This window comes from Diabrotica undecimpunctata, chromosome 3, assembly GCF_040954645.1.
Source record: "Diabrotica undecimpunctata isolate CICGRU chromosome 3, icDiaUnde3, whole genome shotgun sequence".
In the NCBI taxonomy this organism is placed as follows: Eukaryota; Metazoa; Arthropoda; class Insecta; order Coleoptera; family Chrysomelidae; genus Diabrotica; species Diabrotica undecimpunctata.
Genome location: NC_092805.1, coordinates 77,980,467 through 77,993,499, shown reverse-complemented (window position 1 = coordinate 77,993,499; position 13,033 = coordinate 77,980,467). Strand labels below are relative to the sequence as shown.

The following is a 13,033-nucleotide window of genomic DNA, read 5'->3' as shown; positions in this document are numbered from 1 at the left end:
TTAACTCTGACCAACTTGAAGAAACCACTAGACAGAGTATGATTTAAAGATGTATTACAGACTTTGTATAATTAACAGATTCCGCCGAATATTATAAAAACAATTGAAAACGTCTCCCAAAACAACAACGTGGAAGTCAGAATAGATGAAAAACTTACGAAACTTATAAATACAGCAAGAGAATAAAACAGATGAATTTACGTAGCCCTATGCTATTAAGTCTACTTATGGATAAAGTCATAAATAGCGTCAACAAAGGAAGAGGGTACATAATGCAGACAAACTAAATTAAAGTACTTGTTACGCAGACGATGCAATATTTATAGCCCAAAATAAGCATAACTTACTAGTTTACACATTTAACATAAAAGATAAATAATTAAACATGACTATTTCAACTAAGAAAACTAGAACAATAGTAATTAGTAAAGAACCAATAAGATGTAAACTGGAAATCGATGGAGGTAGTATTGAACAACAGACGTTATCGAAAAAATCGCGTCGTTAAAATGAATTGGGCAGGACACGTCGAGAGATTATCAGAAAACCGAACGACAAAACGTATTTTAGAGTGGAGGCCAAGGCAAGAAGCAATACGGAGCAGAGGACGCCCACCAACTAGATGAACTGACGACCTGAAGCGTGTTAGCAATAACTGGATGCAAGCCGCACAAGACAGAGATAGATGAAAAGAGCTGAGGGAGACCTATGTCCAGCAGTGAACGCATACAGGTTGATGATGATGATGATAAGTATTGAACAAGTAGTGAAATAAAGTACCTAAAGATTACACTGTCATCTATAGAGACGTTGAAAAAGAAGTAAAAGATCAAGTACAAAGATCAAATAGATTAGCAGCATGCCTTAATGACACTATATATATCATAACTGATGGATATTGAAATAATATTTAAGAATTGATAAGGTCAGTTCAATACCAATAATGACGTACATATCAGAAATAAGACCCGACACAGCCAAAACACATGAGAGCTATGATCATTAGTATGTTTCGAAGTATAATTTCGAAAAAAGAGATTAGATATTTACAATACATAACTTTTCTAAGCAGTGTTGTGAATAGAACATCACGCTGAACCAATTATTTATAAATTGTAGATAAGCATATGATGTAAAAAACTAATATCTTTTTGAATCATTGACGAACTAGAAATCGTGCAACAATTAACCTCAATGAAAGCAAGAATTGCGTGACAATTAAAGGACGGACTTCTCGTGATGTTTAAAAACTGACTAAGTCACAATCAAAGAAATTACTTATTCTGCTTCCATTAAATTTAACAAGAGAGACGTACAACGAAAAACATAAACAAAGTCGGACTGACACAAAGTGCGGATGGCAGATTTTGTCAGACTGGAGACGTGACGGCGGAACACTTTCTGTGAAACTGACCAGAATTGGATAAGACTTAATACATTTGACCATTATTAACTTAAGCCCTACGACTTCCTAAAAGTCTCACCTAAGGCCATACTACACTTTGTTAAGAAGGCTGGACTGAAAGGACAACCTTCACCTAGGAATGAGCCACAATAGACCTCATAGGTCAAGTGGAAGGGTGATGAAGCTTCCACTCATATTGAACCTAACCTAACAGGAAAGAAAGAGATTTGAAAAATAATATCATAGATCTCGCTCACCTCGTTTGGGACCGGGCTACTCAATACATGCCCACAGTTTTTAACTAGATGGAAAAAGGAAGAGACTAAGTGGATCAGCGCGAAAATAGTTAAAGTGGAATCTGTGACCAGGGATACTCTATAAGAAAGCTCCAAGAGAAAAATAATGAAAAAAAAAGGAGATAAATCTTTTTCTACCAAAACTTCTAGTAAAAGAATCAAATCAGATGCAAGCACACGTGAGGGTACACAGATAAAAATATCCTGAACCGAGGAGATCAATTACAAAGCTGCAACTAGCGGAATCAAGGTAATAATAATCCACCCTGATTACCCAGTACAACTATTACATCATGATAATCTTAGGAGGTAAAATTCTACGGCTGCTCACAGTGGTCGCGAAGGCTGCAAGTAACATGTGTTAACAACTCACGCTTTAAATGGCTAATTAAATAGACTTAAAAACAACCAATAAAATGGAGCAAAACTTAAGGCGATCGAAGAAACTAAACTGTCCAAAACTCAGATAATATGTACTGCATAAATACCTAACGAAGAAAAATATACCTCAGTGTAGTATGCTGAATAAATTTCCAACAGACTAGGAAGATAAATCAGGATCTAAGGATTGAGTGCTGTTGAGTACTCTACTGCGAGAAATTTAGTCCAGGAAATACGTGGACTTTCTCAGTGGACGATTCATCTATGAAGTTATTATAGAAATTAAACTTCGGGCCCTCTTTCGGCTTTGTACAGATCATCATCAGACCAAATTATGCCAAGAGAAAAAAGACATCTTCTTTCTATGAATAATCAAAGCCAAAAGAAATGGAATCCAGGTGAGAACAGTCAATTTTTTCGAAAAGTTTAAGTGAACCAGCCAAAGAGAAGAGAAAACATCTTCCTTACAAGGCCAGCAATCGCGTGAGCAAAAGGTGAGGCAACTAAAAACCTCTTTAAAGGCCAAATTACCCCCGAGACTAGTAGGAGAAGGAGCACATAAAGCTACAGCCAATAAAAATGGCTCTAGCAAAGGGTCTGGAAGTTCCCCTTATCATAATTTATAGTTCCTCAAATGTACTCGCTATAATTAAGATGTACTCAGCGAATCTAAGGTCGTTAAACTTATTGCCATTAACGTTGATCTCATATGTTGACCAATTTGTAGTTTTGATGACATCCTCTAGGGCGAGATTAAAAAGCTTTGGATATATTACGTCGCCTTGTCTATCTCCTCTCTTAATGGGGACGTGATTTTTATGTTCGTCTAGTTATACTGTCAGAGTTACGTTTTTATAATATATATGTGTTATATATTAAATATAATTAACCTCAGATCTATTCTACAATTATCAATAGCTTGTTTTATGGCCTATATCTCGATACTATCAAAAGCCTTTTCAAAGTCTACTAAGTCTTAGGCAAGAAATACGGGTAGTTGGTATTAATTTCCCTTCCTTATCAGTGTTCTCATTGTTAGCAGATGGTCTGATGTACTATATTTTTTACCACAGCCAGCCTGTTGAACCGGTTGGTAATTATCCATTTTGTAAGTCAATCGATTGTTAATAGCTGTCATGAATATTTTGTATACATGAATGAGCAACGAGATAGGTCTATAATTCTTTAGGCCACATTTTTCACCTTTTTTGTGTAAGAGTATTACTAGACTCTCTTTCCAGTCTTTTTGGATTTTTCTATTATAGAAAAATCTACTAAATAGCTCTGTTAGTATAGGGATTTTTGCTACCTTGCTTGATTTAAGAGTTCGGCAATTAAACCGTCCTGTCCTGGAGCTTTATTATTTTTTAGCTCTTTCTAATTTCTCTATATTTGGTAGTACTTCTGATTCCATATTTTTACTTTTGGTTTGACGTTCTCCTTTGTTGATTCTTTAGGCTGGCTTTGTAAGCTGTACAAGGTTTTGTAGAAGTCTTCGGTGTCATTGTTATTTTATATTTATCCTTTTCTTCCTTATTATTGGTGTCCTTTATATTGATAATTGTTTGAACATCTAAAGTTGGTTTTAGACAAGTCAGGCCTCTGTTGTGTTTAATGACTTGATCTATTGAGTTCACGTTTCATTTTTCTATGTCGCGTTTTAATTTTTTCCTAATTATTTTATTAATTTGCCCGTATTGAGTATGGCGTTTGTTTTTCGATAGTTGTTGTTTTCTTTCCTTTATCAGTTGTTTAATTTTATTGCTTATTTTTTCTTCTTTTTTCGGTGTTTCCTTTGCGACCTGCAGTCTGGCGTCGAGAAGTTTTTTATTTATGTTTTTGTTATTGGCGTCAATTTGGTCTGGATTATGTAAAGGATTTAAGTAGAACTTACTTGCTAAGACCTTTCAGAATTTTTCTTCATTTGTTCTTACTTTAAAGGCATCTATCTGCGTTGGTTTTTTCGTATACCTTCAAGGATTTCCTAATAAATCCAAAAATAATAGAGTAGGATATCAGCTATGAAAACAAATCAGACAAAATAGAAATTGTTAGGCTAAAATTCTGCAGAAACCAAAAGTTTAAAATTGTACAAATATGTACATCAATAACAGATTACTATGATGAGGAAATCTAAGCATTTTATGAAGACTTATTAAAAGCCATTGAAGAAAATAAAAAAAAACCTGTACACTAATTATACAAGACTTCAATGCTGTTAATGGATAACAAAGCTTAAACCAAGAAAAGTTCGTAGGAAAATTTTACCTAGGTAACAGAAACCGAAGAAGTTCTTTGTAATGAATACATTTTTAATAAAAAAACACAGGGAATAGATACGGCTGAGCCCAAACAAAAAAAAAATAAAATGGACTTCATACTATTTTTGAAAAAACCAATAATAATAGATCTTGAAGTTCTCAACTCATTTAATACCGGAAGTGACCACAGGATGATATTTAAATAAACTTCTTAAACAACATGTATTTTTCTTATCCTGAAATCGCTTACAAAAATTTTTTTCTTTATATAGTCGTCAACACATTTGTTTAATTTACTTGGATGTTAAAAGTCGTATATAGTTATTATAATAATTTATTTACCTAACGTCAAAAAATCTTAAACAAAATATTTTGACAACCGCAAACTAAAATTACAGAATTTACCTATTAGATTTTACATTTTATGTCAAGGAGAATTTAAACAATAACATTCAATACCAAAATTAAATGTTAGCGGCATTGATTTATTTTGGTGATAGTGTTTCCGTTAGAATTATGTTTAATGCATCAACTGGCCAAGAAAACATTAACTAATCAATGTTCTCGTCAATGTAATTAAGAGAATTATATCATAAAAATAATCGCTATAATGATGGTATTTCAAGGCATTAAGAAGTATAAAAATGATATTATTGATATTGTGTAATAATATTAATTTACTTAACTGTTTTTATTAAAGCTACAGACAAAAAAATTATACCAGAATTATGTTAAATTCACTTTAATGTCTTTACCTTAATATTACAAATAGGTATAATTTACTAGTTTTATTGGAAATTAACCACAATTTTAGAAAACTAAAAGTTAAACAAATTTTGATTTGTTACTTGATAATACAAAAAATTCTTCACATAATTTAATTTAACCTGCTTTATTTATATTGACAGTTCAGACATATATGACAAATTTTAAAATAAATGCCTTTAAACGATATTGGCAATAATATTAGTTACGTTGCTGGAACGAATTTATTGGAAAAATATTTACTTCAGTCGTCAGAGTCGAAAATGCCACTAAATCTCTAAAAATTATTCGAACAAGCTACATTTTGCCGAGAATATGAATTTTTGAACCCTAAAAAAGATGCAAAAAAGTTTACTACTTTTACCCCCGGGCTTCCCCCAAAACCCCCCTCGCGCGGGGGTAAAAACGCAAAAAAATCGATTTACACAGAATCTGTACACCGTAGAAAAAAATGTTTTAAATAAAAAATGTAGCTGAGATAATTTTAAACAAAAATGTTTGTAGGCACTTCTTGTGTAGAATGAATCGTTCTCTTAGAAACAACGCTTGAAGCGACCGTCGATTTTGCATGTCAGTTACGCGCGCAAAATCAATGTTCAATAAAATTTGTATCATTTGGACGGTAAAAATTCGATATCTTTTGATTCAAGTGACTTATTGACCAAAATCAAGATGCGTTTTAAAGGTATAGAGTTTAGGTTTGGTATGTAGTTTTTTATTTTGCCACAAATAAACTCAGACTTTGTACAGGTGTTAAATAATAAACGTGGCGCCATTTTTGCAATTTTGTATAATTCTCACGAGATCAATAAAATATATCCCTTTCATTGACGCCACCATAAAGTTTTGATTACTAGAGCGTATCATTTAAAAGCTATTTTAAGCTATTATAAAAAAAATTAGTTTTGTGTTTTAACAACAAATGTGAGGCATTTGAAATATGCTTAAAAAACGTTGGATTTAAATTATCACGCAACAAACGATCTAAAACATTTAAAACTTTTTTTTCAATAATTACACTAGTACGTTTTTCAAAAAAACAAAACTACTGGAATAATCTACACCCAAAATAGTCTTCTTCAATGCCTTTTCCGTGACGTGTGATTGTTTGTAATATAAAACATTAAATTCTGCGTTTTTTATTCACATTTCAAATGCCTCATAATTGTTACCACAACTCAAAATTAAAATTTCATGTCATAGTTTTTAAAGATTAATCTCGATAAATAAAAATTTTACTACCACTGGTCAATGAAAGTGATCAATTTCATTGATCTCGCGAGAGTCGTAAAAAATGGTAAAATAAATAAATGTAGGGGATGTAAGTTAAATCTTATTAGAATTTCACGTAATACAAAAAAAAAAACAAATCACTAAAACTAAACTGTATTGAAGTTATAAAAAAAAGGCACATGTAAAATATTTCATAACTATAAATTAAAAACTAGCGTCCTTATTGTAAGGATGTTGTGATGAGAGTGTTATCTGTCTGTAACCACCTGCAGCCCCTCTCTCGGGGTGTAAACCAGATGTCGGGTAAAATTCCAACTAAAAGTATATTTTACAGGGTTGCTCGAAAGTTTTAACATTTAAGCCGCCTCCCTTGAACGCCTGCAGGGGTTCAACAAGTAATCGAGTTGCGTTAAAAGTTTGTTTCACTGAAGCTTAAGTCACTGATCTGTGGGTAGGACGCACACCTTTGTCACTGGTCGCTTGAAACAACCTCTATTATTTTTAATTGTCACTGCACGAACTATTCCGTCACTACCCGCATGTAAATGAGTCACTCTACCCAGGCACCATCTTAAGGGTTCAGTCCCATCTTCCTTCACCGTCACTAGACTTCCAATTCTAAGAAAACTGTTGAAATGTTTTTTCCACTTAACTCGCTGCTGGAGGGATGAAATGTATTCCTTGGACCACCTAGTCCAATAACCTTGGATCATTTTTTGAAGCCTTTGGAATCTGCTAAGGCTGTTTTCCTTGACATCTAAGAAATTCCGTTCAGGTATTGCGGTCAATGTGGATCCAATTAAAAAGTGTGCAGGAGTAAGAGGAAGTAAGTCGGAAGGGTCGTTAGACATTGGTGAGAGTGGTCGTGAGTTTAGGCAAGCTTCAATTTGACATAAAACAGTGGAAAATTCTTCATATGAAAGAATTGTATTGCCAATGACACGCTTTAGGTGAAATTTGACAGATTTTACTCCCGCCTCCCAAACTCCCCCAAAGTGAGGTGATCGTGGCGGAATAAACTGCCAATTGATACCTTCGGTAGTTAAATTGTCCCTAATAATTGAACTGGAGGTGTCAAAAAATTTGACAAGCTCATTTTTTGCGCCAACGAAGGTACTACCATTGTCCGAAAGGATGGAAGCGCATTTTCCGCGTCGAGAAATAAAGCGTTTTAGCGTTGCTAGAAAACTTTCCGTGGTCAAGCTGCTCACGACTTCTAAATGTATGGCCTTAGTTGCTAAACAGATAAATAGAGCTATGTAACCCTTGATAGTTTTATAATTTCGGGTGTGTCGATCCTTTAGCAAAAAAGGTCCTGCATAGTCAAGTCCACAGTTGTAGAATGGCCTAGAGGGAACAAGACGTGACGAGGGTAAATTACCCATAAGATAGGTTTCTAATTTAGGAGCCACCCTACAACAGATAATACAATCGCGAACGATTTTGCGAACCACTTGACGTCCATTAATGGGCCAAAATTTTTCACGAATGGAAGCTAATAGTAGTTGAGGACCGCAATGATTTAAGGTAAGATGCTCATTTCGTACAAGAATAGTAGTAAAGTGGTGTTTAGAATCAAGCACAATGGGATGTTTTTTATCGTAACAAAAATCAGAATTATGCAGTCTTCCACCAACGCGGAGTATGTTATCCTTATCGATAAACGGATTGAGGGTAAGTAGTTTACTTTTAGAGTCAACGTTACCATGTCTCTTAAGGTGTGTCAAGTCGTCATAAAATGTTTCATTTTGTACTAGTCGAATTATATATTTTAAAGCATTATCTATTTCATCACAAGAAAGGTTGTCGAAGTTCCTTCGTTTAGGAGAAAATTTACAATTATTTATAAAGCGTAATACATAAGCGATAATGCGCTGTAGTTTTACAAATGAGGATATTTTAGTGATGATGTCCAATTTCATGTGAACTCTTGCGATAAGGGCTGATGCTGGTCGAAGCTCAGGGAGTTGACAAGGTTCGAATGTTCTATTAGGCCAATGAGTTTCTGGTTTAGCTAGCCATGATGGGCCATGAAACCACATTTCGGAAGTGATAAGTGATGTAGGAGAAATTCCCCTTGATAGAAGATCTGCGGGATTCTCAAGTGTATTCACGTAACGCCATGTTTGAGATTCGGTCAAAATTTGAATTTGAGAAAGTCTATTTGCCACAAACGTCTTTAATAAACTCGGAGAAGTCTTTATCCATCCTAGAACAATAGTGGAGTCGCACCAGTAAGTGATTTTTTCGAAATCTAATTGCATGTGTTGTTTTACCTTGTCTATCAACTCAGCTAGCAAGTAAGCTGCACAAAGTTCTAGGCGCGGTACCGTGAGGATGTGTTTTAAAGGAGCTACTCTGGTTTTGGAGCAAAGAAGATGACAACGAAAATTTTCGAAGTTTTCAGATGAACGAATATAAATGCAAGCACCATATGCAGCGGTGGATGCATCTGAAAAACCGTGTAGTTGAATTGACTTGTAGTTTGTACAAATTGCATGCCTAGGAATTTGTAACTGATTAAGTTTAACCAGTTGAGTCTGATATGTAACCCATTTCGTAAAGATATCCATGGGAACGACTTCGTCCCAGGAAATTTTTAATTTCCACAAATCTTGGAGAATAATTTTAGCTGTTATAGTTACAGCCGAAAGCAAACCTAGTGGATCAAATATTTTTGATATAGTGGAAAGAATAAGTCTCTTTGTAACTTTACACTTGTGCTCTATAGGTTGAACATTGAAATGAAAAGTGTCAGATTTTGGACTCCACAATAAGCCCAAAGTTTTGATAGTATCGTCAGCTCCAATTTCCAAGGAAACATTATTTTGATTGTCAAAGTTTAAAATAGGAGCGTTTGACTTCCATTTTCTTAATTGGAAACCATGACGAGACAATAATTCGGAAGTAAATGATTGAATGCGTTTGATATCTTCTATTGTAGAACCACCTGTGTGAAGATCGTCGACATAAAAGTCCCGTAAAATTATAGAAGATATGTCAGGAAAATCGGTTGCATACATATGTGCCACTTCTTGAAGACATCTCGTGGCAAGAAAACTAGCAGAAGCAGTACCGTAAGTTACGGTGTTTAAAGTATAAGTTTCGAGAGAGTTTGTATGATCAGATCGCCATATGATTTTTTGTAAGGAGCGTTCTTCCTCCTTTAACAGTATTTGTCGATACATCTTTTCTATATCGGCTGTTAGTACAAAACTATGTTTACGAAAACGTGAGATGATAGTGAAAAGATCATCTTGCAAATTAGGTCCAACCATAAGAATGTCGTTCAGGGAAACACCTGAATCTGTATTGGCAGAACCGTCAAAAACAACACGAATTTTATTGCCTTTATAGACACAATGATGAGGAAGAAAGAACTCAGATCCTATGGTTTCAAAGGGTGAAACGGACATATGGTTTAAGGATAAATATTCATCGATAAATCGAGTGTAATCATCTTTTAATTCAAAGTTCGCATTAAGCTTCTTTTCGAGAGAATAAAATCTTTTTGTTGCCGTAGTCTTAGAGTCGCCTAGATTGTCGACGGAAGATTTTAAGGGAAGTGATACTACAAACCTACCAGAAGAATCAAGAGAGGTCGTTTTTAAGAAGTGATCTTCACAAGAAAGTTCTTCGTTAGACAAAAATTTTGTTTTTGGGCATTCTTCAATTTCCCAAAATTTTTGAAGTTGATCTTCAATGCTTAAATTGTTTATGGTCGAAAAATGGCATGTAGTTCTGGCTGCAACGTTATTGTTTGGAAATAATGGACCTGAGATAATCCATCCGAGTTTGGTTTTTTGAAGAATCGGTTGTCCAGGTGATAATTTAATCTGACCAATACAAATTAAATTCCAGAAGATGTCTGCACCGATAAGAATATCAATAGGAGATGAAATATTGAAGTCTGGATTGGCCAGAGTAATATTAGAAGGGATATTAAGTGTTTTCTTATCAAATGTGACAGAAGGTAAATTTCCTGCAATTTCCGGAAGTACTAAGCAAGAAATTACTTGAGAAAAGTTTAAAGTTTTGGATTTAAATTTTACTGATGTTCTATAGCTTACAATAGAATTTGTTTGGTTTATACCAGAAATAGAAAAATGTGTTTTGTTTGTAGGCAACCTTAGAAGATTTAATAGGCGCTGGGAAATGAAATTACTTTCCGAGCCGTTATCTAGAAGCGCACGAGCCTCGTATTCGTTACCTGAGATGTCAAATACTTTTATTTTTACAGTTGACAGCAAAGTAGTAGAGTTGTGCTCAAACGAAATGTTACGTGCTGTCAGTGCATTAGAGCCTTCTGATGTACCTGAACTTGAGCAAGGTAAAGTGCTGCTGGTTTGATTACTGGTTTCAATAAGCTTTTGTGAGTTACCTTGAAAGTGTAAAAGTGTGTGGTGTATTTTCCCACATTTACGACACCCGGAAGATTTGCATTCCTTAGTGAAATGACCACTTCGCAGACAATTTATGCAAAGTCGTAAGCGTTTCGCTTCATTATGTCTTAATGACGTTTCTAATTTGAGAAATTCAGGACAAGTGTAAATTATATGTTTTTGTTTGCATAAAGAACAGTTAGAAGGATTATTAGTTGACAAGAAATTTTTGGACTTGGGATTGCCTGTAGATGGGAATTTGGGACGAGATTTTTCTTCTTGATGATTAATAGATTCTAAAACTCTACATTTACCTTTTAGAAATTCAGTTAAGTTACTCAAAGTGGGTAATGTGATCTTATCGTCTTTAATTGACAGTTCCCATTCTTTGTGTGTAGCATTGTCTAGTTTTGTGGTGATTAGATATATGATAAGGGCATCCCAAGATGTTGTGTCTAAGTCTAAGGACTCAAGAGAGAGTAAATGTCTTTGGAAACCATCAAGTAAGGTGCGTAGATCATGATGTGAATTTTTTGAAACATGTGGTAAATTAAATAATTTTTTAATATGATTATTAACAAGAAGAGATTTGTTTTCGAATCTGTCTTTTAGTAATTCCCATGCAGTTTCATATGTTGCCTCAGAAATGTCCAGGTTACGTATTGTTTCTGCGGCAATACCTTGTAAGGATAATCTTAGATAATGGAATTTCTGAATTTTGGAAAGTTCCGTGTTGGTATGTATGATAGAATTAAATGTATCTCTAAAGAACAACCAATTATCATAATCACCCTCAAAGGAGGGCAAGTTGATAGCGGGTAACCTAATGTTAATAGACCTTTGTGAACTGTTTTTGGACGAAATTGTCGAATTGGAAGCTTGAGCAGCCTGATCACGGGGTTTTGAAAGATTGGTGTCAATAAAGTCTCGCACAGCGCTAGTAATATAAAAAAACGGCGTTTCGAAAGACGACCTTTCTATGCCATGGATAGTATCTGCGTTGGCAGTATAGTCCTCATCAGTGGCCTCAATAAGTGATTGAGCATTGTCAAAATCATCAAAAAGTTTCTCAATTCTATCAAGTCTAAGTTGTAAATCTCTAAAGTTAATTTGTTCTAAAGGTTTGTTTTTGATAGAATTAAAATGTGTACTAAAACGAGTTACAGAACCTTTGATTGAGGAGCGTTTAATTTTGGCTGTAGCGATGTCAGCCATATTGACAATATAATTTTATATGATAAATTCACAAAAATAAAAATATATGTATGTATACGCAAAAAAATTGAAAGCAAATTATGTAATGTTATGTGTATAAAAGTTTTGCGAGTGAATAAAAAACGTTAAAGATAATATTTCAACTTTGTAATAATTTATAAATGAAAATGAATAAATTGAAATAAATTTAAGGACGCTAAGTACTATATTCGTGTATTAATGTATAAATGAAAATATTGAAATCTCTAAATGTGTTATAAATAACAGTAAAATACATGATTTTAAAAATAAATATTTTCCACTGAATTAAATCAAATACAAAATGTACCCTTTTACGACCATAGGATTAAAATGGGTAATAGGAAACTATTTATGCACTAACCTTGACTTTGGCGATACCTGCCTTCTTCCGATGCTGTGTGGATGGGACGATGAAAATTCGTCGAAAAAATACAGCTTCGAATGGAATGTTGATAACTGGTTAATGTGGCTCGAACAAAGGACCATTAATGTAGGGGATGTAAGTTAAATCTTATTAGAATTTCACGTAATACAAAAAAAAACAAATGACTAAAACTAAACTGTATTGAAGTTATAAAAAAAGGCACATGTAAAATATTTCGTAACTATAAATTAAAAACTAGCGTCCTTATTGTAAGGATGTTGTGATGAGAGTGTTATCTGTCTGCAACCACCTGCAGCCCCTCTCTCGGGGTGTAAACCAGATGTCGGGTAAAATTCCAACTAAAAGTATATTTTACAGGGTTGCTCGAAAGTTTTAACAATAAATTATAATTAAATGCCATAAGATATTTTCTTCAGACCTACAATTAAGTAACTCAAAATTTAGCTTTTCTATAGTACATATTTGATAGTATATCAACCAAAGTATACTGAGATATTTTGGACACATAACTAGAAGAAGAGGAGGCACGCAACAAATGATAGTTGAAGGCAACTAAACGGGCAAAAGATCCAGAGGAATCTCCAGCACGATAGTCGGGCCAAATAAAGAACATTACTGGTTACTCATTCTCCAACCTAAAACAACACATATAGGAGAGAGATAATTGGATAGAAGTAGTCAAACAAATT

The 13,033-nt window shown here is 34.0% G+C and overlaps 1 protein-coding gene across 1 annotated transcript; it reads right to left on the bottom strand.

Annotated features, from left to right (window-relative positions):
* Positions 1-6,778: 6,778 nt before the first annotated feature.
* On the bottom strand, positions 6,779-11,938 carry LOC140435912 (uncharacterized). The gene has a single exon (XM_072524624.1). The coding sequence runs from the start codon at positions 11,936-11,938 to the stop codon at positions 6,779-6,781; it is 5,160 nt and encodes a 1,719-aa protein (XP_072380725.1).
* Between the last annotated feature and the right edge of the window lie 1,095 nt (positions 11,939-13,033).

Bases quoted from the DNA above. Each gene is read 5' to 3' on its own strand.
- LOC140435912 (XM_072524624.1), bottom strand. From the start codon at position 11,938: ATGGCTGACATCGCTACAGCCAAAATTAAACGCTCCTCAATCAAAGGT.